We start from the raw sequence: 23,768 nt of genomic DNA, 5'->3' as shown, positions 1-23,768 counted from the left end.
GCCCTGCCGTGGTCTCTGAAGACCAGTCTTTACCATTCCTCACACTGGTGGGCACTTGCTGGCTGCCCTGGGATGACCATGTCGGCCACCAGCCCTCTTCTACATCACCTCTCAATTCAGAGCTGACCACCAGCTGCCTGCAGTCACTGGTCTCATGACTTCAGCTCAGGGAGAGCACCTGAGTGAGTGGGGGCCTGACAGACTGGATCCCTTCCCACTCACAGGCCATCGGTATCCCCACACACACTCGCTCCTGCCACGTGGCCAACCACCTTTGACGTCCTCCACTGCAGGCACTTGGCTGTGCAGGAAACCCCTCCCCTTGCACACTGTCACCTCAAGGAGCCTTCCTCAGCCCTCCAGCTGGGCTAGTCCCCCTTCCCATGGCTCCAACAGCATCCAGCCCTGCACCTTGACCACACAGATCACGGCACTAATTCAACACTGGAGTGAGAGTGTGGTATCTGCCCCTTAGCTGGACTAACCTCCATGAAGAAAAACTATTCCCGCCTTAAGCCTGACTCTGTGCCTGGCACACAGAAGGTGCGCAGAAAACCCAAGTCCAGTGGAGGAGGCGTTAGACCCCGACAATGAGCTGATCTAGTGGGTGTCTGAGTCGTGTTACTATTTCTCCACAAATTTCCTCAGTGGACTTCAGATCGCCTGCCTCCTATATTTTCATTAGCTGGAATGAGCCCCACTGAAATGTATTTGGTTAACGAGGTACTGAAATATTTGAAAGTATTTTTACTTGGAATGTTTAGCACAGCGTTGCTTTTGCACACGCATGGACGCCCCCTCCCTCTGAAATTCGGGAGCCAAGGATAACTAGGCAGGTTGCACGCAGCGCCTCACACGACGTGTCTGGCACAAGTGACATTCTTCAGCCTTGAAATCATCTCGGAGTCAGATGGGCCTCTCTGGATGTGCGCCCTACACGCTTACCAAATAGTCGGTGTCAGAACTATTTTAATAAAAGCAAGTGAGCCAAGAGAAACGCCAGCTCCCTCTCCCTCGCACAGACACTTCTCTTCAGCCGTTAGCGGCAGGCTGCGCTTTCTGTAATTCCGCTTCCCTTGGCGAGGACCGCCAGGAGCCCTGTGTTCACACCACAGCCCCTTGGGTAGGCCAGCGCCTGCTCTTCATCATCCTCTCCTCACCTCCAGAATGCAGGGACCAGGAGCCCCGCCCACTGTCTGGCCTCAGGACCCGAAAAAGAGAGAAAGAAAACAGGAATGGCTTTTTATGCAGCAGTCCCCTTTTCTCAGACTTGCTGCTTACCCTTTCCAGATCTTGCAGGAATAGCGGCGGCAATATGGAGTGTTGTGGGGAAAGCATGAGCAACAGAGTCAGACGGGCTGTTCAGTACCCCGCATCTCTCTCTGGGAGCCCCAAGGCGGGGTACTTCAGCTCTGGGAGCTGCAGTTTCTCTTAAAACAGAACGGGTGACATCCACTTTGCCTTGTTTTAAGGATTTAGTAAGGAAGGAAGGAAGGGGGAGCTCCTTTTCTCTTTGTTTGAACCACCATCGTTGTTCCTGGCATGTGCGGATGGTTTACAGATTACAAAACAGTTTTCCAGTCCATTTGTTCATACTCCCATGGGTTCAGTCTTATCCACAGAACTCCATTTAGGGAGGAGGAAACCAAGGCTCGGGGGGGTAAAGAGGTGCTTGGGGGCAGAGCAGGCACTGGGTCCGGAGCCTCCATGCTATGCTGCCTGGGGAAGTGACAGTAGTCACAAGCTCCTGACGTGGAAGGACCATGTCAATCCAAAAATGTCCGCAGGCCCAAGAGCCCAGTCGGTGATTGGGGCATCCCTAAGCGTTGGGCAGAGCTGTGTGTGGTATTTCTGAGCCATAGTCCCTGGGATGGATGCACTACAGTTTTTTAGTCCATTCACCTACTGAAGGACATCTGGTTGCTTCTGATTTTTGGTGATTATGAAAAAAGCTACTGTAAACATTCGTTTGCAGGATTTGAGTGAACATAAATTTTAAACAACTGTGGGCAAATACCTAGAAACATGATTGCTGGATTGTATGTTAAAACCATGTTTAGCTTTTTAAGAAATTGCCAGTCTTCAAAGTGGCCTTACCATTTCACATTCCCACCAGGAATCGTTGGGAGTTCCTGTTGCGCCACATCCTGTCAGCGCGTAGTATTGTCAGGTTTTTTGATTCGGCCAATCTAACAAGTGTGTAGTGTGTTGTAGATATGCTTTATCAAGTGGAGGAGTTCCCCCCATTCCTAGTTTGCTGAGAGGTATTTTTGTTGTTTGTTTGTTTGTTTGGCTGGTTGCTGCTTTAAAATCATGGTTGGGTGTTGGATTTTGTCAAATGCTTTTCCTGCATCCATCATTGTGGGCCTATGACTTTTCTTCTTCAGCCTGTTGTTGTGAAAGATTGCATCATTTGACTTTTGAATGTTCAGGCAGCCTTGCATGCCTAGAACAAACCCCACTGGTCATGGTATAGAATTCTTTTTATCCATTGTTGGGTTCAATTTGCTAACATTTTGTTGAGGGTTTTTGCTTGTGTTTATAAGAGATATTGATCTGTAGTTTTCCTTTCTGGAAATGCCATTATCTGGTTCTGATATTAGCGTATGCTGGCCTCATGAAATGAATTAGGATGTGTTTCCCTCTGCTTCTGTACTCTGTAAGAGTTTGCAGAGAATTTGTACTGTTTCTTTCTTAAATATTGGGTAGAATTTATCAGTGAAGCCATCAGGGCCTACTGCTTTCTTTTTTGGAAAGTTATTAATTGTTCATTAAATTTCTTTAATGGATACATAAGCCTATTCAGATTATCTGTTTCTCCTTGTGTGAGTTTTAGTAAATTGCATCTCTCAAAAAATTGGACCATTTCATCTTAAGTTACCAAATTTGTGGGTATAGAGTTATTCATAATATTCTTTTATTTTTAATGTTCACAGGATCAGGAGTGATGATCTCTTTCATTTCTGATGTTAGTAATTTTAAATTACTAATTAATAGTCTAGTAAATCATCTTTTTTTATTTCTTGGGTTGCCTGACTACAGGTTATCAATTTTATTGATCTTTTCAGAGACGCACCTTTTATGTTAATTCATTTTCTCTATTGAGTTCCTATTTTTAATGTCATTGATTTATACTGTAATTTTTATTATTTCTTTTCTTCTGCCTACTTTGGATTTAATTTGCTCTTCTTTTTCTAGTTTCCTAAGGTGGAAGCTCAGATGATTGATTTAAATATCTAAAATATATGCATTCAATGCTATAAATTTCCCTCTAAGCACTGCTTTCACTGCATCCCACAAAATTCAGTAAGTTCTATTTTTATATTTATTTAGTTCAAAATATTTTAAGATTTCTCTTGAGACTTATTTTTGACACATATATTGTTTAGACACATATTATTTAATCTCCAAATACTTTGGGACTGTCCCGTTCACTTTCTGTTACTGAGCTCTAGTTTAATTCCACTGTGGTAGGAGAACAAAGTTTGAGATTTTTATTCTATTAAATGTGTTAAGGTGTGTTTTATGGCCCAGAATGTAGTGTCTGGTGAATGTTCCATGTGTATTCTGCGCTAGTTGGATGAAATGTTTTAGAAATGTCAATTAGATCCAGTTGATTGATGGTGCCATTCAGTTCCACTCTCTCCTTACCGATTTTCTGCCTGCTCGATCTGTCAATTACTGATGGAGGGGTGTTGAAATCTCTAGCTATGATAGTGGATTTGTCTATTTTCCGTGCAGTTCTATCTATTTTATATGTATTTTGACCCTTGATTATTATGTAATGCCCACCTTTATCCCAGATAATTTTCCTTGTTCTGCAGTCTGCTTTGAAATGAATAAAGCAACTCCAACTATCTTTTTGGCTGATGTTAGCATGATCTGTCCTTCTCCATCTCTTTACTTTTTAATCTATGTCTATGTTTAAGGTAGGTTTCTTATAAGCCACTTGTAGTTGAGTTTTGTTTTGTTTTTTACCCACCCCAATTAAAAAATAATTTTTGCCTTTTAATTGATATATTTAAAGCATTCGATTTAAAGTAATTATTGATATAGTTGGGTTAACAGCTACCATGTTTACAACTGCTCTCTACTTGTTGCATTTGTTCATCACTTTTTTTTCAATCTTCCCTTCTTTTCTGTCATCTTTAGTTTTAATTGAGCATTTTATATTATTCCATTTTTTTCTTTTCTAACATATCAATTATATTTCTTTTTTTTAAATTCACTTGTTGTCCTAGCGTTTACAATGCATTTTTTCAGCTAATACGCCCATTTTCAAATAACACTATGCCATTTCACAGACAGTGCAGGTGCCTTATGATAGACTATTACCATTTGTTCCCTCACAATGTTGATAGTATTCATTTCATTTATTCCTAAAATATTATCACCCAATACATTGTGGCTATTATTACTTTGAACAGTAACCTATTAGATCAATGAAGAATAAGAAAAATTAAAAGGTTTTATTTTGCCTTCATTTATTCCTCTTCTGGGGTCTGTCATTAATTTTGGAAACTTCTCAGCCATTATTACTTTATATAATCTTTCTCCTTTCTTCTCCTTCTGGTATTCCCATTACATGTATATTACACCTTTTGTCACTGTCCCACTGTTCCTGGACATTCTCCTTTTTTGCATTCTTTTTTCTCTTTGCAGTTCAGTGTGTGATGTTTCCATTGACATATCTCCAGCCTGACTGATTCTTTCTCTGGCCATGTCCAGTCTACTGGAAGCCCATTGTAGGCATTCTTCATTTCTTTTATGGTGTTTTTATTTCTAGCATTTGCTTTTGATTCTTCCTTAGTGTTTCCATCTCTTACCTACATTCCCCATCTGTTCTTGAACATTGCCTATTTTCTCCATTAGAGTCCTTAACATATTAATTATCTTTAATTTTAATTTCCCATCAGATAATATCCCAACATCTATATCATATGTGAGTCCAGTTCTGATTCTCACTGTGTCTCTTCAGACCATGCTTATTCTTGCCTTTTAGCAGGCCTTGTAACTTTTTGTTGAAAGCTGGACTTGATATATCTGGTACTAACTAGAATCCAAGGCAATCAGGCTTTTAATGTGAGGCTTTATGTTAACCTGGCTGGAAGCTGGGCTGAACTCAATGTTTGCTGCAGCTATGGATGCCAGAGGCTTTTGTTTCCTTGGTTTATTTTTTCTCCCTCTTGCCATTGGGTTTCCCGAAAACTCCTTTTTAAATAGAGTCTTTGTCATGCAGCCCACTCAATTGTAATCCACTGTTGTTATATTGGAGCCCTGGTGATGTTGGTGGTAGAGTACTGCGGAGAGAAAACACTCTATAACCTTGTAATTAAATCACAGATTCTTCCTGGACTGTGACTTTGAGAAATGTTTCTGAACCACAATTCTTTGTCTTTAAATTCTAAAGGCCTGTGAAAAGCTGCACAAATCACAAGCATTCCAGAAGTGTTCATCATACAAACCCTTTCAGAGATTTTCCATGGAATTTCTGGTGAAATCTGGGTGTAGTCATTAAACCTGAGAATGAAGAGAGAACCTCATGAGCTATCTGATCAGGTCGCTGTCTCTAGTCAAGTAGATGGTCAATTTAGCCAAGACAGAGCCTTACCCAGACAGAGAGTTCACCATCTCTCTCATGGGGCCAACTCCAGTACTCACTGGTAGCATTCTCCACTGAGTGTTCGTCTTACTGCCATAGAATTGTAGCATTTAAAACCAGAAAGGCCTTAGAGCTCATTTATTCCAGTGCCCATACTTCACAGATGAGGGACTCTGAGGCCCTGGCGAGTTAATGGGAGAACCACCTGCTGTTCATTGCCTTTCTACCTTCCCTCCCTGCTCTGTTTCCTAGATCTTTCTAAGAAGTAAATCACACATTTCTTTTTTAGATAGTCAGTATACAAGTTTGTGATGAAAACTACCCTCTGCTCATCCTTCATCCCATGGAGAGGAGAGAAAGGAGGTCATGCCCTTGGGGTGCCCAGCATCCCACTGGAGGACTTGGGAGACTTCCATGGCTGGGTGTCCTTGACCTCCATGTATTCCCTGGGGTCTAGATAAAGCAGTGGTTCTCAACTGAGGGCAACTTTGCCCCTTCCCTATTGGACATTTGGCCATGTCTAGAGACATTTTTGGTGGTCACAACTCGGGAAGGAGGTTGCTACTGGGATCTAGTGAGTAGAGGCCAGGAATGCTGCAAAACATCATGTAATGTACAGGGCAAACCCCACAATAAAGAGTCCTCTGGCCTCAAATCTGAAAGGGGTTGAGGTCGAGAAACCCTGAGATAGAGTACACCCCTTGAGTATACCACAACTGCTCCATGTGTACTTGAAATGGCCTCAGTTTCCCTTTGCTTCCCTAAAAGGCAGCCCCCAGAGCTGGGGGAGCAGTTCCCTGTGCCCCGCCACAGTCATAAGATGCAGCTGCCGTCCGGCTCAGGGCACAGGAAAGGGAGCACACCTGGATTGTTCATGAGACCTTACATGACTGAGGTGCTTTTTTCCCGGTAGCAGGTGGGTATCTCTGCCCACACTTCCCCACAGATTGCTTCTGTGAAGGGAGGAGCAAGCTTACATAAGCGCAGCCTCATACAACCTTCTGTCGCTTTGGCACTCCGGGGCTTGGGACACTCCCTCCCTCCTGAAGTCTCAAGGGAACGTGGTTCTGTTCTGAACAGGCCCTACAGAATAAAATCAGAGTTCTTCAGCCTTGAGACTGGCCTGGCCAGCCTCCTGTTCACCCTCTGCCACCCCAGCCCCCAACCTCGCCCCATTCTCCTCCCACACACACTGTACAGCAGCCACAGGCCCCTCTGGCCAGGCCAACACACTTCCATCTGTGCCTCTGGTCAGGCACATCGCCCTGCCCGCAATGCCATTCCCTATCTTGATGGCCTGGACAGTGTCCACATGTGAGACCTTTGTGAAGCTTCCAGGCCCCTCTCCCTCCTTCCGGTCAGTCATGCCCTCTTCTGTGCTCTGTGGGTTCCTGGCCCCCGGGATAGACCTTACCTTGCTGGGTCACAGGTGTTTGCAGAAGTCCGAATCCCCTCTGCACCTGCCCTCAAGGTCTGCTGAGCTGGTGATGCTCGTGCCTGATTCATGTCTGGGGCCCAGGGCCTACCTAGCACCATGAAAGCCTTATTGAAGGAATGCATGAGTGGGTGGGTGAGTGAGTGAGTGAGTGAGTGAGTGAGTGAGAGTGAATAAGTGAATGAGTAGATGGATGGATGGCATCTCATTGGGTCCTTTATCCTCAGAGTAGCTATTTCCTGGATCCTAAGGGTTCCCTGTTGCTCACCTGGTTAACTAAGACACAGGCACACGACCTCAACTCTACCCCTTCTTCGGCCATTGATGCTGTATGATCTTGAACAAGTCACTTGCCCACGATGCTCGGTGCACCCCTAGTAACCAGCAGTGGCGCTGTAGTGTGTTCCTCACGTGGTCCCAACTACAGGAGGTAATAGAATCCTAACCAAGCTCAGGACTCTCCCTAACTCTCCATTTGCAGTGGTCCCCTCGCCCCAGACAGCCCTGCTCCTGAAGTGAGTACAGGGAGAGAAACATTTTCCTGCACTAATAAAATTACCTTCGCTAAAGAAGGCAATTTGCATGTTAATGTTTTGGGTAATTCTGTGCAGCTCTAATGCCCTCAGGGCTGCAATTTCTCGCTGACAAAGTGACAAAAATAAACTCCCGCATAAAAGAGCATTTCTCTTCTCTCATTTGTACTCTAAAGTGACATTCTTAATGTGAGTCAAGTTGAAACCCACCTCTCTGTCTTATTTTTGACACTGATCTGCCTCCCCTCACCTCTCCAGTGACAGGCCGGTTCCTCAGAGCTCCTCAAAGGGGTCTCTCCTGAGGACAGGGCTCAGTCCACCTCCAGGGCTCCTGACTGGTCTCCTGTGAATTCCGGAAGGCCAGCCAGTTCACTGGGGCAGGCAGAGGGAGCAAGGCAGCGCTGCCTTTGCTGGGTGAGAAGGTGGTCTAACTGCCCCCAGCTGGACTACTTGGGAAACGGAGATTCTGAGTCTCTGTCCCCAGCAGCAGACGTTTCTCTGCCAGGCCCAGCCCCTCTGATGGCTTAAAGGCAGTGCAGGAAGGTCCCATTTACAGGGCATCTTCCATGGGCTGGACACCAGGTGGGGCCCCTTCCCTCTATGTTTTCTCACTGAAACCTCCCTCACCTTCCCCCTCTTAGCAAGAGCCAGGCAGGGTAGGTAAGAGCTGAGGCTCCCAAAATGAGCCAAGGTCCCCTAGCAGATCTGGGTTTGACCTTAGGCCTCTGTGATACAAAGCCTGGGTCCTATCCTAAATGGATGCTGAAGGCTTGCTCACAAAATCTGTCAGTGACCCAAGTAGGGAAGGGAGGAGAGAATTGACATTCGTCAAACACCTACCTCGTGCCATGCGCTACAGGTCAGTTTCATTCAGTTAGCTGACATCAGTTAGTCAGCCGACATTCACAAACGCTGACCACATGGCAGGCACTATAGTGATGGATGTGCAGTGACCAGTACCCAGGCCCCAGGCCCCTGACATCTAGGAGCAGAGACGGACAGACATTAAACACAGAAGCACATGTAATGAATTCTATGAAATAAAATAACTCTGTTTTTAAGGAGAATAGCAGGGAAGGCCTGATTTATATTAAGAGATGGGTCAGGGCGCTGAGATCTACGTGCAAACCAGGTGGAGACCAGGGACAGGGGGTCTGGCAGAGGGCCGGCCCCTGACCAGAGCCCCCGCTGGGAAAGTGTGCGGCAGCTTCTAAAGACAGCAGCGGGAGGGGGCACAGACATTAAACATAGGGGGGCACCCAGGACAAGGGGGTGCACTGGGTTTGGGGCGCTGCAGAAGCAGGCTCAGAGCAGGCTAAGGAATATGGATTGTGTTCAGAATGTTGTGGGGCAGCTTAAAGCAGGAGAATCCCTGGCTTGGTTCCTGCTTCTAAAAGGTGCTCTGGATGCTGGTAGGAAGGGGGCAGGGTGGGAGCGGGAACACCAGCGAGGAGGCTGCCTCGGAGGAAGCCAGCTGAGAGGAGGGAGGGATGGCCTCTCTCACTGTGGGGGGGTGTGGTGGTGATGGTGATGATGGAGATGAAGAGCAAGGGTGTGAAGTACTCTGGGTGTTGGGGGAGGAGTTTCAACAATGGTTCTTGGATTTCTGACTTAAGCAAGGATTTTATTTATTGAAATGGGTAGGATTTAAGAAAAAGTAGGACTGGGAAGGGAAGACCATGAAATCTATTTCTAAGGGGCTTTTTGTGATGCTAATGAGATATCCCAGTTGGCCTGGAAATAAGGACTGGAGGCATGGCTATTTAAAGCCTAGGAGTGAAGGACAGGAAGAGAGGAGAGAAGCTGGGCCTGGGCAGGTGCAGCAGAGAAAACAGCAGGGGACAGGTGACCTGAGCCAGAGTTCCCAGGAAGATACAAGGAAAAGCCGGCCAGTGGGTGTCAGAGAGCGAGAAGAGAATTTTTCAAGAAGGGAGGTGTCCACGGACATTAATAAATGCTGCGGAGAGAGCGAGCTAAGAGGAAGGGAAGGGACAGGTCCCAGTCTTTTGGCAAAAGCAGTTGGTGGAGGGGTCTCGAATCCCCCCCATCACTCCCCGCCCCCCTCAATGAGAGGAGGAAGGCTATGGAGACAGCTGTGTGCCAGCATCTTTCTGGAAAATTTGGCTGATCAGGGAGCAGTGATCGAATGCCCAGTGAGATTCCCTGTCAAGGCCGCTGCTTCAACAATGCAGGACCCAGGGCGTATCTGATGGCTGATGGGCACAATCCAGGAGAAGGGAAGAGACTGAGGAGATGGGGCAGCAGGCACTGACTCCAGATTGCCTACCTCTCCTTCCTTAGGGCTCTGTATGCTTGCCTGCCTCTCCCAGGAAATTCCAGGCTTCTCCTTTGCATTCTAACACTCTGCTCCCCAGTTCCACAGCCCTCTCTCCCCTCCCTGTGTCCCCTTCCCTTCCACACAAGGGCTTGCATCCCCCTACCCCCACCCCCACATCCACCTGACGGGAGGTCAGGTGGTATCAGTCCCCGGGCTGCTGCCTTACAAATCCTCCAGAGCCAGGCCATTGTGGGGAAGGGTGAGACTTGCTCTATGGGAAAGCAGCCCACTGGGGAGGCTTTGCACATGTCAGCTCCGAGGTAGAGCGCACACAGCGAGAAGGGGCCTCCTGGGGACGTGCTGGGCACCCCACACCGGAGATGGCCACGTGTGGGCTAGATGACCGTTGTTTGCAGTGTCAGGGAGGGCAACCATGGCTGCGAATCTCACAGGAACTACGAGAAGCTAGATAAAGTGCTAGAGTCAGTTTTGCCAACTCACGATTTACGGCTTCTTCCCTGCCTCTCTGAGTAAACCTGACACTGTGAGGGCAGACTCACAGAGCCTGGGTTCAAATCCCACCACCACCTCCAGTCTGGGACTCAGGGATTATGTCTCTACCTCCCTGCACCCCTGAAGCCTGCAGGGCCAGCCAAGACAAAAGCAATGCTTCGATATGTCATTAAACACAGGTGAACAACCAAAGGATGAAATGGGGTGGGGATCATAAATGCACCTACCACCCAGATTTCGTTTAGAGGATTACCTGAGAGGGTCCCAAAGAGCTCGCCGCAGTGCCTGGTATGTACCAAGCATGCACCGTATGCCAGCTGCTCTTATTCATTCTTGTCGTTTTCGGTGTTATTATTATCATGTAAGGTCTGGATTGCGTGATCTTCAAAGTCCTTTTCGAGCCAGAGATTTTGACCACTTGCTGAGGAGTGAGTGTTGAGCCTCAGAAGGTCCCGTTGGAGCCATTAATCCCACCTACAAGAAGCTTCTGGAATAGCACGAAGAAGTTGCAGGAAGTGGTGACCAGTCCTTAGACTGTCTTCCCAGATCACGACTTAGGAACTTGTGTCCATGCCGTGTGGAATCAGGGGTGACGCTGGATGGGACTGAACCTCTCGGGCAGTCTGGTGCAATGGTGTGACCTGTAATCAATGAAATGATGGAGCAGCTGCCTTTGTCTTTGATTATGTTTGTTATTGGTGCTGCAGCCCTCTGGGGGGGGGGGGTGGTTTCTGCAAAGTCTGCTTATGGTTCCTTCCTGACCCTTATTAATTTTTTCATCTAGCCAAGGACAAAGGTGCCGCTCAAACACTGTGACTGTGAGAATGGGACTCTGGTGCCGAGCTCTCCCTCTCTTCTCTGGGAAGATGGGCTGTCAGGAGGTTCCCGCCTGGTGTGGGGAGAGGCATGTGGAGCAGTGATGGCGTCCCAGCCCCACCACTCTCCAACAGTGTGACCTTGGGTGAGGGAAGTGTGACCTTGGGCAAGTGGCTGGGCTGCTCAGGTTGCCGTGAGATCAGATGAGCACGCACAGGGAAAATGCACCGTGAGAGTCCTGGCGGGCAGAGCGTCCTCGGTAAATGTGGTGTGTGATTTTAGTTACCATTTTTAAAACATTCAGTAGCTGCCACCACTCCCAGTGCTGCTGGAATCCAGAGAAATCGCCCAGGCTGCCGCTCATTTCAGAGGGGAGAAGTGAGGCCAGGAGCTGGAGGGAACTGCTCGCAGCCACGCAGTGCACAGGTGCAAAGATCTGACCTCCCCGCAGGGTTTCCTCCTCTGGCCAGTCCGTGGGCTCATCCATCCTGCGGACACTTGCTGAGACACCGTTCTGTGAGAGCTGGAGAGGGAGGCAAAGGCCCCCTGGCTTCGCCACAGTCACGCGTGGCGACCAGCAGCCAGCTCCCTGATCGAAGGGTAAACCAGTGTCCTGAGAGCGCTGCGGGCAGTCGCTGTGCGGGGAGGGTGCAGCATCAGAGTGGGAGTGACGGGCGGTGGTGCCACTGCTATTTTGAAGCGTGTATTGGGCTATTCTGGGCAGTGCCTTGTAAAAGGGGCAGGCAGTACAGGCCCCACTTTACAGACAAAGAAACAGAGACCTTGAGAGGTGAAAGGACTCGCTAGAGACTAGCCAGCTAGTAAGTAGCTGAGTTGGGATCCAGCCCAGCCCGTCAGATTGCCAGTCACTGTTCCACAGACCTGAATGCCGCCTCCCAGGGCATGCCCAGGTTTGCTGTCCCCATGCAGTTCCTTAAGACACCCCCGCAGCCGCCCAGGAGCCTGGCTGGGGGTGCCCAGGAGTGGGAAGCAGACTGAGAGGCTGGTGATTAACCACCCGGAGTCACGCAGCCTTCGCAGATCGCTCTTGTGGGGAACATTCCACCGCACAGAGAGGAATCACTGAGCTAATTCTAGTCAAGATCGCTCAGCTTTATTTCCTACCGACGCTTCCAAACGGAAGGCTGTGTATTTACACGTTTAGGCTCGCACTGTGAGACAGAAACGTCTATTCTGGGTGAGGAACGGGAAAGAGATTTAAGGCTGGGAGAGAGAGAAGGGACTGGAAAGAGCTGCCCTAGCCCAGCACCCCAGCGCTATGAAACAGAAGCCCTAGCAAGGAGCTCAGTGCGTTCGAGAGGAAAAGAAACCTCTCCTAGCCAGCCTGGGGTAGTATCTCCGGCAGCCGACAATGATTTAATTATCTCACATATGCAAATGTGCCCTGTGAACTATATGATAATTCATGGATGTCAGATGTAGGCAAATGGCTGGGCCTGGGAGTCAGATGGATGTGGGTGTAAGTGCTGCCTCACCCACTTTGGGGGCCGTGACAAGCCGCTTGCCTGTCTGGGTCTGTGTTCCTCAACTGTAAATGGGGAGCACTTGCAGTAACATCGTCTTCCAAGCATTGCTCTGAGAGCCAGATAAGGAAACGGATATTCTTTATAAATTGGCAAGGGCTGTGCACTTGTAGGTATTATTCTTGTTTCCATCCTTAAGCTCCAAAATAGACGATGGGATTATCAGAGAGCAGCCACCATCGCTGTCACTAAGCCGGGTGCGGACCGCTCCCTGGGAGTGGAGAGGGGAGGACTGGAGCCAGAGGAGCCTGTGGGCCCGCCCTCCCCCGCCGGATTGACAGAATGAGGCCATCTTCTGTCAAGGGCCGCATCCCGATATCCAAGTGGCCGTCTCGGGTGAGAGACGTGCGTGCGGCTACAACTGGAATGTTTCAAAGGCCGCTTTCTCCAGCGACATCCGTCAGCCCAAATGGAGTTTCAAAAAAATACTCAGCAGCTTATCTTGGGGCGTGGGAGGCAGGTGGGGACAGCCTGTGCAGAGCCCGGCAGACCTGGCTGCGCCTTGCTGCTGGCAGCCCACAGAGGAGGCCATCCCTCACGCGCTGCAAGGAGGGTGTCTCTTCTCCGCAGCTGGAATTAACACTCCTCGCAGCCGTGGAGTAAAGAGGTCAAGGTAGTGGTCCTTGGGGTCTGCCGCCTGTCAGCTATGTGTGGCTTTGACGAACCTCTAATGTGAAACGGGTTTGAGTTTGATGCTTTCACCTACCTGCTTTATAAGGTTTCTGTGGAATTAAGTTAAATAACCACATTTAGCCCAGGGCCATCCACTTAATGAGGGCTCAGTAAATATTCACTATTATTGTTTCCTTTCATTACTTTTACTGTAATGGGTCACTAACGCAATGTTACCAAAGACATGCTTCCAACTCTGATCAGAGCTTCGAGGGGTCTTCAGGGGGAGAGGGGAGCAGGGAAGAGGGTACGATTACTTATATTTCTGCTGAATGGCTCAGGTCATTTTAGAGACTTGGCTAGTGGTAGGAGAGTGTCCCCAGGTGCTGGATTGCACCTCAAGAGAGCTGGGCATGCTGGGGTGCAGTGGGCTTGACTGTGTCCCTACCAAGTCCATATGTTGAAACCCTAACCCCAGTGTGACTGTATTTGGAGACAGGCCTCTAAGGAAGTAATGAAGGTGAAATGAGGTCATAAGGCTGGCCTCTGATCTGATGGGACTGTGTCCATATAAGAGAGACCAGAGAGCTGGCTCACTCTCTGCCATTGAGGACACAGTGAGAGGCGGCCGACTGCAGGCCAGGAAGAGACCTCACCAGAACCAAACTCTGCCGGCACCTGACCTCCGACTTCAGTAATGTCCTATTCGCTTTTACTTCCTCGTCTGTTTTCCACATATATATTAGTTAATAGATGTCAAAGTAGGACATACATGCAGAAAGCTTACATTGTATTTTTTTTCAAAGTAATACAAGTGCATAACTTATAATTTAAATAGTAGCAAAGGGCTCATAATTAAAAGCAGCGGCCCTTGCACCCCCTCTTTCCAAACTCTAGAGCTTTCCATGGCATATTTTAGAATTGCTTATGTGTTTACTACAGAAAATCAGAAAATATAGACAAGCAAACCTAGTATAACATTAAATCCTACTTCTCGTTTTAGAATTTCTTCCAAATCATTTAGCCATGCATTTTTCCCCGGGAAAGGTCCTCGGTGTATTTTTTCTGTGCATTATAGCTCTAATCACTGTCTGCCTTCAATTAAGGGGAGGAAACAAATATTTGCTGAGTAGCAGGCGCTCAGCCCTTGCTGCTCAGAGCATGCTCTGAGGGCCCGCAGCCGGGCATCATGGGAGCCAGTCAGGAGCTTGCTCGGGCACCACCTCAGATCTGCGTCTGACGGGACTGTGGCGCCCGGCATGCATGTTGAAGCCGGGGAGGGCTGTGTGGACCCAGGCTGCTCACAGGCGCGTCCACGAACTGCTGCTCACAGCCCCGAACAAGAGGCTGAGCCAGCATGCAAACACGTGCTGCTGCCTTTGTCGGGGAACTTGCCTCAAGATGCTGCCAGCTGAACTTAACAAGGTGATGGATGAGAAGGGGGATTTACATTCTGGCCCGAGCTCCTTATCTTGTCAGGGCCGGGACTCGCAGTTCCTGGACGTGGCACCAGGCTGCAGACCACACTTTGGGTAGTGCTGTTTAGACCACAAGCAGGAAAGTTGGGGGCTGGGGCGGCACTGGGCTTCTCTGGCTCTGGACTCGACCTCTTCCACTCTGCATGCGCCTGACTCTCCCGCCTACAGTGACACACACGCGCAGCCAGGCACACACATCCCAGGAGAGCCCTGGCCCCAGACTCGGTGATTAGGAAGCGCCTGCCTCTTGATTCCCTGCCTGTGTCCCACCAGCCCTCCGTGGACATTACAGGGTTTTACACCGGGTTGTTGTTCTCATTGTCAACTCCTCCTGTCGGGGCCAAGCAGAGCAGGGGGCGTGCAGCGCATCAGGAGTCGAAAGAAGCCGAGCAAAGGAGCCTTGTGGGCTTGGAAACAGAACAACTTTGCTCAGCGCAGGTTCCCAAGGCGAGAAGAGCTCTCAGACCCAGGGTCCACATGGAACCCAGGATTTACCAACTCCACCTGTGACCTGGCTCCACCTGTGGTGGCAGAAGCGGGTGAATAATGCCTCTGAGCCAGAAGCAAGGCCACTGGGAAGGTGTGGGCCAGCAGAGGCAGCGCCAGCCTCATCTCAAACACTGCAGGGGCTTGGGCACCACCTCAGATCAGATTCGGTCCAGCCTCGTGTCACCTTCCCCAAGGAGCCCAGGGAATCCCATGAATTTGGGTCATGGGTTCATTTTCACTTGGACATTGGGAAGATTCAGAACCCTGCATGCAGCACAACTTAGTTAAACGAACTGGGAGTCAGAGTTTGAATTTCCAGGCCACTGTTCTGTGCTATGTGACCTTAAGGAAGTTACTCACCCTTCCTGAGTCAGTTTCCTCGTCTGTAAAAGGGAGCACAATACTGACCTCGAAAAGGCATTGTAAGGATTAGTGATAATGTCTGTAAAGTGCCTAGAACCAACTCGTTCATTCAGCATGACGATATGGAGCACCTTTGTGTGCCTGGGACTGGAGGTGCAGTGGTGAGCTGGGGCTCACAAGCCAGCAAGGAAGACAGAGTGTCAAAGAGCCACACAGACGAGCACAGACCAAGCCGTATACGCTCCAAAGGGAAGTGCAGGCAGCTGTGTGGGCCGGGTCTAAGCTGGGAGCCAGGGAAGGTCTCTGAGCAAGTGATTTTGAGCTCAGATCCCAAGAAGTAAGAAAGGACATTCCAGGAGCACAGAGGGGACTATTAATATGATGTAGAATATAGTTTTGGGTAGAGAGAAGGGGTCAGTTGTATTTTACTTTTTGAGGTAAAATTTACATACAACCAAATGCACACATGTTAAGGTCCAAGTTGATGACTTTCGACAAATACACCCACAAAGCCAGCACCTCTATCCAGATGTGAAACATTGCCATCTGATTGGGCTGACCTGAGTAACTGTCTCCCGTCCAGTGGAATCAAAGTCAGTGCCTGGCTTTTAACAGGAACATTTTTTGGTGGTGCAGAGGGCTACAGCTTTGGACTAGGCTTAAATCCCAACACCACTTCCCAGAGGACTTGGCCCAGGTCTCCCCACCTCTCTGAGACTCCGTTTTCTCATCTGTAAAATGGGGCTAATTAAACCTACTGCACAGGGTTGCTTAAGGATCGAATCTGCCAAAGGTTGTATATGCCCAGCTGGGCGTGTGGTGGGTGGGAGCCTGCGATTGAGACCTGTTTCGTTTCCAGAGTGGGAACTCCTGTGGGAAGTGCTAGTGACTGGAGTCGGGGCAGCTGTCCTACACCTCTGACACTGGTCTCTTCCCCACAGGGATGTGCCTGCAGGCCTTCGTAGAGGCTTTCTTTTACCTGGCTCAGAGGAAGTTCAAGATGCTGCCCCTGCACCAGCAGGTGGCCTCGCTGGTCGACCTGTGTGAATACCACCTGTCCCTGCTGGATGAAAAGCGGCTGGTGTGTGGCCGGAGTGGCAGGTTTGGGAGCCGGCACCCTCACGGCGGCATGCCCCAGGAAGCTACCGCGACTGCCCCGCTGGTGGAGGGCCACCTCCCACCCGGCGCAGGCAAGCTTCCCCATTCCACACGCGTTCTGTCCTGAGGGCCGCTCTGTCCTCCCGGAACAAGCAAGCCCTTCCTTCAGGGCTGGAGAGAGGCCCTGGGCTTCCCACGCGGAGAAACGCCGGCTGCCGGATTCCTGCCGGGACTCTGCGAGCTGTGGGTCCTGCGCTTCGGGAGCCGCCTGACTCGCGCCCGCCTTCCTCCCAGCGCCTCGCGGTGGTAAACCTGTTTGCAAGTCACAGTGGACATATGACATCCCAAAGGTGACAGATGGCATCTCCTATTCTGAGCTCATGGGAAGCGACAGTGGGGGTGAAACTGTTGTGTTTGGGGAACCAACAGCCCAGGCTGCGCTGTGGTGAGGAAAGGACGTGAGGCAGCTGAGTCCTGGGTCTGTGGGGCCCAGCGGGAGCGCTGGCTGAAGCCCGGGAGCATCATGCCTACTTCCCGCCTCCGCTCTGTGGGATGGAGTGGAAATGCCCGCGACTCCCGTCCGATCATGTGCTACTTGGGTGTAGTTAACAGATTAGCCTCGTTTATTTCATTAGCTTGCCTACTGCTGCAGTGTTCGGTTTGTTATTAATTAAGAAATAATTAACTAAGAAGTCACTAACTACGGCTTCTTAAGTCTTCAAGCTGGCAGGAGCCACAGGGGTCATTTTGCCTGATTTTGTTTGACCTTGACCCCAAGGCAGGAGTCCCATGGTTGTATGGCCTCTGACTGAAGCCCTCCCCATTTGGGGTGCTCTCTGTGTGGTCAGCACTGCCCAGGGCTCCTGTGTGCTGGGCGTCCTGGGTGAGGAGGAGGCTCCTGAGGGGAGGAGACAAGAACTGGTGCGGGTTAGGATGAGGAGGAACATGAGGCCAGACCCAGGTGCCAGAGATGGTGGGAGGAAAAGGGGAGCTCCTTGCATAAGAGTAGGCTCCCCTCTTGTCTCCACCTGTGTCCCCTCCTCTCAGAGGGGAAGCCTCACAGGCAGCCACAGGAGCATTGTGGGTATGGCCGCGGGCAAGTGCAGGCCCAGGGCCAACCAACAGGTGGACGGAGGCTGCCCTTGCAGAGTCACGCTCCCCACAGCGTTGTTGGATTTGGGTTAACGTGGCCCTTTAATGTGTCCTGGCAGCCCTGGGAAGAGTTGATATCACACTCCGAGTCAGGAGGATGCCAGGTCTGAGGGCATCAGCACAGTGCCTGGCACACAGGAGGCTCATGAAATGCTCGCAAAGGAAGGGCAAGGAGGGTCCTGTGGGCAGGAGTGTGCCCCGGATCAGCACATCTGTCCGCCTCCCCTCCGTCCTTGTCTTCTCCTCCCACCACCCTCCCTGTCTCCTGAGTCCCCCTCACTCAGGCCCACTGGAGCAGTTGGGGCAGCACACACACAGCCGTACACGGTCACGAGCAACTGGCACTCAGTCTCCCAGGAATGTTGCCAAACCCAAAGACAAGGTTGTTAATCATGATCCTGCCCGCTCTTAGCCAGTTACTTTACAGCAGGGGGCCACCTGAATCCTTGCTGGACCCTCCTTCCAGCCCGCCCATTCTCTCAATAAAACCTGCTTCCCCTGCATATGGCTCCCACGCAACGCCCTGTCCTGCGGCCTCCTCCCTCCTGCTCCTCAGAGCACAGGGCTGAGCCAAGGCCACTCCCTTCCCACCAGGAGGCAGGCTGCTCCGCCAGGGTCAGGGTCTAGGAGTCCCCATCCCTGCAGACACAGCAGAGTAAGCCCTGCCCCCCACACCCCACAGGGTGTTAGGGAAATGAGGCTGCTGGTTCACAGGAGGCCTGACAGACGGGCCCTGTTTTCCCGAAGCTGTTGATCAGAGGCCACTCCTTCGCCAGAGTGAGAGAAGGGAGACTGTCCCACCTCTTTGGTGTCTAACGGAAGCCCCACCGTGTTCACCCTTCTGGTAACTGGCCGCCAGTTTTGCAGGGTGTGACTGAAGCGATAGCCAAAGCAGACGTTTCCTTCCTCCTGGCGGAGAGGCTGGACCTGGAGCCCAGGCCAGAGCCCAGACCTGTGCTTGCCTGTGGGATAAGCCCGTCCCAAGAAGGCACTCGCCTCCACCGGCCTCCTCTCCCGACTCCCTCCGGCTGATTCCCCCAGGCTGTCCAGCCACGGCCCTCACTGTTCCTCTGGCTGAGTCCCTGAGGGCAGCCTCCAGCAGGGGCTCACCTGCCTTGTTTGGGGTGCGTGCATCACTGGGCATGAAATGTCGCCGCGGCACCGTGGCCTGGCCAGAACAGGGCAGTAGAGGTGCTTGTAAAGGCGCGTTGGGTCCAGTGCAGCTGTTACCAGGGCCTCCGGAGGCAGCACCTCCATCTTCTAAACATGCCTCCTTCCGCTGTGTCTCCCTGAGGCTCTGTCCACTCTCCCTAGCTCAGACCTCCTAATCTCTCTCCTGCCTCTCAACCCCTCAATCCATCCTCCATTCCTCTCGGATGGAAGAACTCAGAGAACCACAGGCTGACCACAGGAACCCCTACTCCAACCAACCCTCATCCCTTCCCCGATGAAGCCCCAGACCTTGACACCAGCACTCAAGGCCCCTCATAATCTAATCCCTTTCTTCCTGAAACACCCTAGATCCACACCTCAGGCGCCCTGCCCATGACCCCATGCTCCCACTGCTCTTTGTATCTGTTTTTTTATTTTATTTTAATCTTTATTGTTGTAAGTATTACATAGGTACTTCTTTTTCCCCATTAATCTCTTCTAGCCCTCTCCCTTCTGCCCCCCGCCCCTCTCCCCCCAGGTCCTCATCACCCCATTGTCTGTGTCCACGGGTTATGCATATAGGCATACAAGTTTATTGGTTGCTCTCTTCTCACCCACCTGCCTTCCCTCTGAGGTTCAACAGTCTGTTCATGCTTCTATGTCTCTGGGTCTATTTGTGATCCTCAGTTTATTTGGTTCATTAGATTCCACATATGAGTGAGATCATGTGATACTTATCTTTCTCTGACTGGCTTATTTTGTTCAGCATAATACTCCAAGTTCATCCATGCTGTTGCAAATGGTAAGAGGTTTTGGTTTTTTTTATTGCCACATATCTATTGTGTAAAGGTACCCCAGTTTTTTTATTCACTCATCTGCTGATGGACACTTAGGCTGTTTCCAAATCTTGGCGATTGTAAATAGCACTGCTGTGAACATAGGAGTGCATATATTCTTTCTGACGAGTGTTTTGGGTTTCTTAGGATATATTCCTGGAAGTGGGATCACTGGGTCAAATGGCAGTTCCAATTTCAATTTTTTTAAGAAAGTCCGTACTGTTTTCCATACCGTCTGCATTCCTACCAGCAGTGAACTAGGGTTCCCTTTTTCTTTTCTTTTCAAGTGCAAGGGATGAGGAAGTAGATACCACTTTCTTTCTTTTTTTTTTAAAGAGGCTGTATCATGTTTTGTTTTTCTTTAAACATATTTTATTGATTTTTACAGAGAGGAAGGGAGAGGGATAGTTAGAAACATCCATGAGAGAGAAACATCGATCAGCCGCCTCCTGCACACCCCCTACTCGGGATGTTGCCCACAACCAAGGTACATGCCCTTGACCGGAATCGAACCTGGGACCCTCAGTCCGCAGGCCTACGCGCTATCCACTGAGCCAAACCGGTTAGGGCAGGGGTTCCCTTTTTCCACAACCTCGCCAACACTTGCAGTTTGTTGATAGCCATTCTGACAGGTGTGGGATGATATTGTCGTTGTGGTCTGCATCTCTCCGATGATTAGTGACTTTGAACATTTTTTCATATGCCTCTTGATCTTCTGTATGTCCTCTTTCAAAAAGTGTCTATTTAGGTCCTTTGCCCATTTTTTAATTGGATTGTTTGTCTTCCTTTTGTTAAGTTGTACAAGTTCCCGATATATATTGGAGATTAACCCCTTACTGGGTGTATCATTGGCAAATATTGGGCTCTCCTCTTGTTTTGTTGATGGTTTTTTGCTGTGCAGAAGCTTTTTATTTTCATGTAATCCCGTTTATTTTCTCCTTGGTTTCCTTTGCCCTAGAGCAGTGGTTCTCAACCTCTGGCCCTTTAAATACAGTTCCTCATGTTGTGACCCAACCATAAAATTATTTTCGTTGCTACTTCATAACTGTAATGTTGCTACTGTTATGAATCGTAATGTAAATATCTGATATTCAGGATGGTCTTAGGCGACCCCTGTGAAAGGGTCGTTCAACTGCCAAAGGGTTGTGACCCCCGGGCTGAGAACCGCTGCCCTAGAGGCTCTTTAAAATATCTTTCATATTTTTGGATTCTTTTTTTTTTCTTTTTGCTCTTCTGATTGGGTGTTTTTTGCTTCCTCGGCTTTGTAGTATAACTTGATATCTGGTATTGTGATCCCTCCAACTTTGTTCTTCTTTCTCAAGATTGCTGCAGCTATTCGGGGTCTTTTTGATTCCATATAAATTTGGGGGTAGTTTGTTTTATGTCTGTGGAATTTGCCGTTGGTATTTTAATGGGGATTGCATTGAATCTATAGATTGCTTTGGGTAGTATGGACATTTTAATGATGTTGATTCTACCAATCCATGAATACTGTATATTCTTCCACTTGTTTAAATCTTCCTCAATCTCTTTTTCAACATCCTATAGTTTTCCGAGTACAGGTCTTTTACCTCCTTGGTTAGGTTTATTCCTAGGTATCTTACTGTGTTTTGTCTTTGTATCTATTTTCACCTTATGGGAAGGGAACATTCTGGCTCTTACCACGATGGGAAGGCCACAGGGTGCAGGCTCACTCTGTGCTCTCCTGTCCTTGCATTTGCTGCCCCCTCTCCCTCTGTCCACGGAAACATTTCTCTTTCAAGGTCAAGCTCAAATGTCCCCTATGCAAATCCCCTAAACAGAATGAACCACACCTTCCTGTATCTGTGGGAACCTGGGAAGTTCCTTCATTATTATCACACCTGCCGTGTGGCATCCCAGCTTTGCTCCCACCAAGCAGTAAGTTCTTTCAGAGCCAGGCAGGTGCAGGGCTCATGCCGGCCCCTGGGTAGTCCGTGTCAGCTGTCTCTCCTGCTCCGCAGCTTGCGATTGCACGGGATGGGGTGGGTCAGATCAGATGATCCCCACGTGAGTGCTGCCAGTGGGGTGGTGGGACCCGCTGGGGAGAGGCCCAGACACTCGGAATGGCGCTCTGTGCCTTTTCTAGAACCAGCTCCCTTCCCACCGAATTTGACATCAGTTCAATACAGCACAGTTTACAGAGCACTTTCACAGCCCCTTCTCATCCAGTCCCCCACAGCCCAGCAATGAATAGGGGATTCTCATCACCGTCTCTTCACATTTGGGGACCAGTGTGCAAGGCCTCGTGGCTGAGCCTGGACTCCTAGGGAGGTCCCCTGCCCCAAACCCCGTGCTCCTTTCTCGGCACCATAGCTGTGCAACCCAGCGGGGAGAGGACTTGGGCCAGTTTCATAGATGTGGGAACCCACGTCTCAGGGAGGCTGCGAGAGTCTGGGGGCTCAGCTCAGGGCTGTCTGATCTGACCTCCTCTTGCTGAGCCCCCAGAAGGGCTCGGTGGGCCACGTGCATCCTACGGGCTCCGGGTCCCTGAGCCTCGTGAGGGGGCACAGGCCTCTCTCACTTGATCTCTGGGAATGAAGAATGGAAAGGATGGAACACGTGGAAGTGTTTCGTAAAACAGAGTGCTGCCCAATGCCATGTTGTCTTCAGACAGGCTCTCGTGTAAGCCAGGTGTGAGGAGGTGGGGGGAAAGGTTCCTTCTTGAACGTTGTAATCCATCAAGACAGACGCAGCAGCCACCCGCTCCCTCGGTGCCACCCGCCATCCTCCCACGCAGAGACATCCACGAGCTGAGAAATGGCCTCTGCTGCTCCCCTGGCACCTGGCGTTTGCCTTGTGATTGGCCGAGTATCACAGCAGAATCGCTTAATTGTTTTAATGTCTTGATTAATGGCCCTGCAGTTGAGAATTGGGCTTGAAACGCTGGGCATCTGAGCGCCTTCCCTGGAAGCTGAGAAAGGACACCCTGTCCCCTCTGGGAGCCCGGTCCTCTCCGCGGGGTGGGCAGACCCGCCTCACCCTGATGGAGCCTCTGCCAGTCTCCTGCTTGGTTTGATGGATGAGAGGGACAGTTCCCCGTGTGGCATATGGATTTCTCCCTCTTGGAATAAGTTCACATTTTTTTCTGTTCCCAGGGACAAAGGAGCTTTGCAGAACAGTCAACATATTCAATTACCTCCATCTCTAGTGACCAAAAGTCTTGATTTGTATGTAACTAGAAAGGCCCAGTGCTTGTGCATACGGTACACACACACACACACACACACACATGCACATGCACATGCGCGCACACACGTGCTGAGCACCACTGAGCTTTGGTATGAAATGGCAAAATGACGGAAGTTTTTCTCGTTTCTGACAATTGGCCTCGAGTCTCGTGTCGGGAGCAGAGAACAAGGGGCTCGGTGCACCCGGGGGTAACATATGAGCCCACCGAGAGCTCACGGAAGCGTTTCCTCCCACGCAGAGGCGTTTGCTAAGGTTCAACCAGCGCCCTCGTCTCAGGCCATCGGGACCTGCCAGCCTCCCCGGGCCCTCCCGGCTGCAGAGGCCAGGCCAGGAGCTGGACAGTGAAAGAAATCAGCGGGATGTTCTCCCTTCAGAGTGGGGAAGATGAAGGCTGAGAATCCCGGACGGGCCCCGGGTGATGGTGGGAAGGGCGAGGGGCTGGGTGTTGCTGTCTGACACTCTCACTAAGTGACCAGGGACTTCACCTCTTTGCCCTGGTCCTGGCCTCTACGGTGGAGACCGTGCCATCATGAGTGTGAGGAGCCTGGCTGGGACCTGGCACCGGGAAAGCATCTGAATAAATGTCTGCCGAGGGAAGGAGAGGGAGCCAGGGAGTCCTCCGCCCACCTCGTGGCCCCTGAGGCCTGGCCAGAGGGC

The 23,768-nt window shown here is 50.2% G+C and overlaps 1 protein-coding gene across 3 annotated transcripts in view; it reads left to right on the top strand.

Annotated features, from left to right (window-relative positions):
• TTLL11 (tubulin tyrosine ligase like11) overlaps positions 1-17,457 on the top strand; it is a 148,802-nt gene extending 131,345 nt beyond the window's left edge. For all 3 annotated transcript variants that reach the window (XM_015570647.1, XM_015570646.1, XM_015570648.1), the window contains one exon: positions 16,605-17,457. In XM_015570647.1, the coding sequence (XP_015426133.1) occupies positions 16,605-16,888 (284 nt within the window). In that variant the 3' untranslated portion in view covers positions 16,889-17,457. The remainder of the gene's footprint in view (positions 1-16,604) is intronic.
• Positions 17,458-23,768: the final 6,311 nt, after the last annotated feature.

Source organism: Myotis davidii, unplaced genomic scaffold (genome assembly GCF_000327345.1).
Source record: "Myotis davidii unplaced genomic scaffold, ASM32734v1 scaffold964, whole genome shotgun sequence".
Classification (NCBI taxonomy): Eukaryota; Metazoa; Chordata; class Mammalia; order Chiroptera; family Vespertilionidae; genus Myotis; species Myotis davidii.
This window is presented reverse-complemented; position numbering and strand designations above follow the sequence as displayed.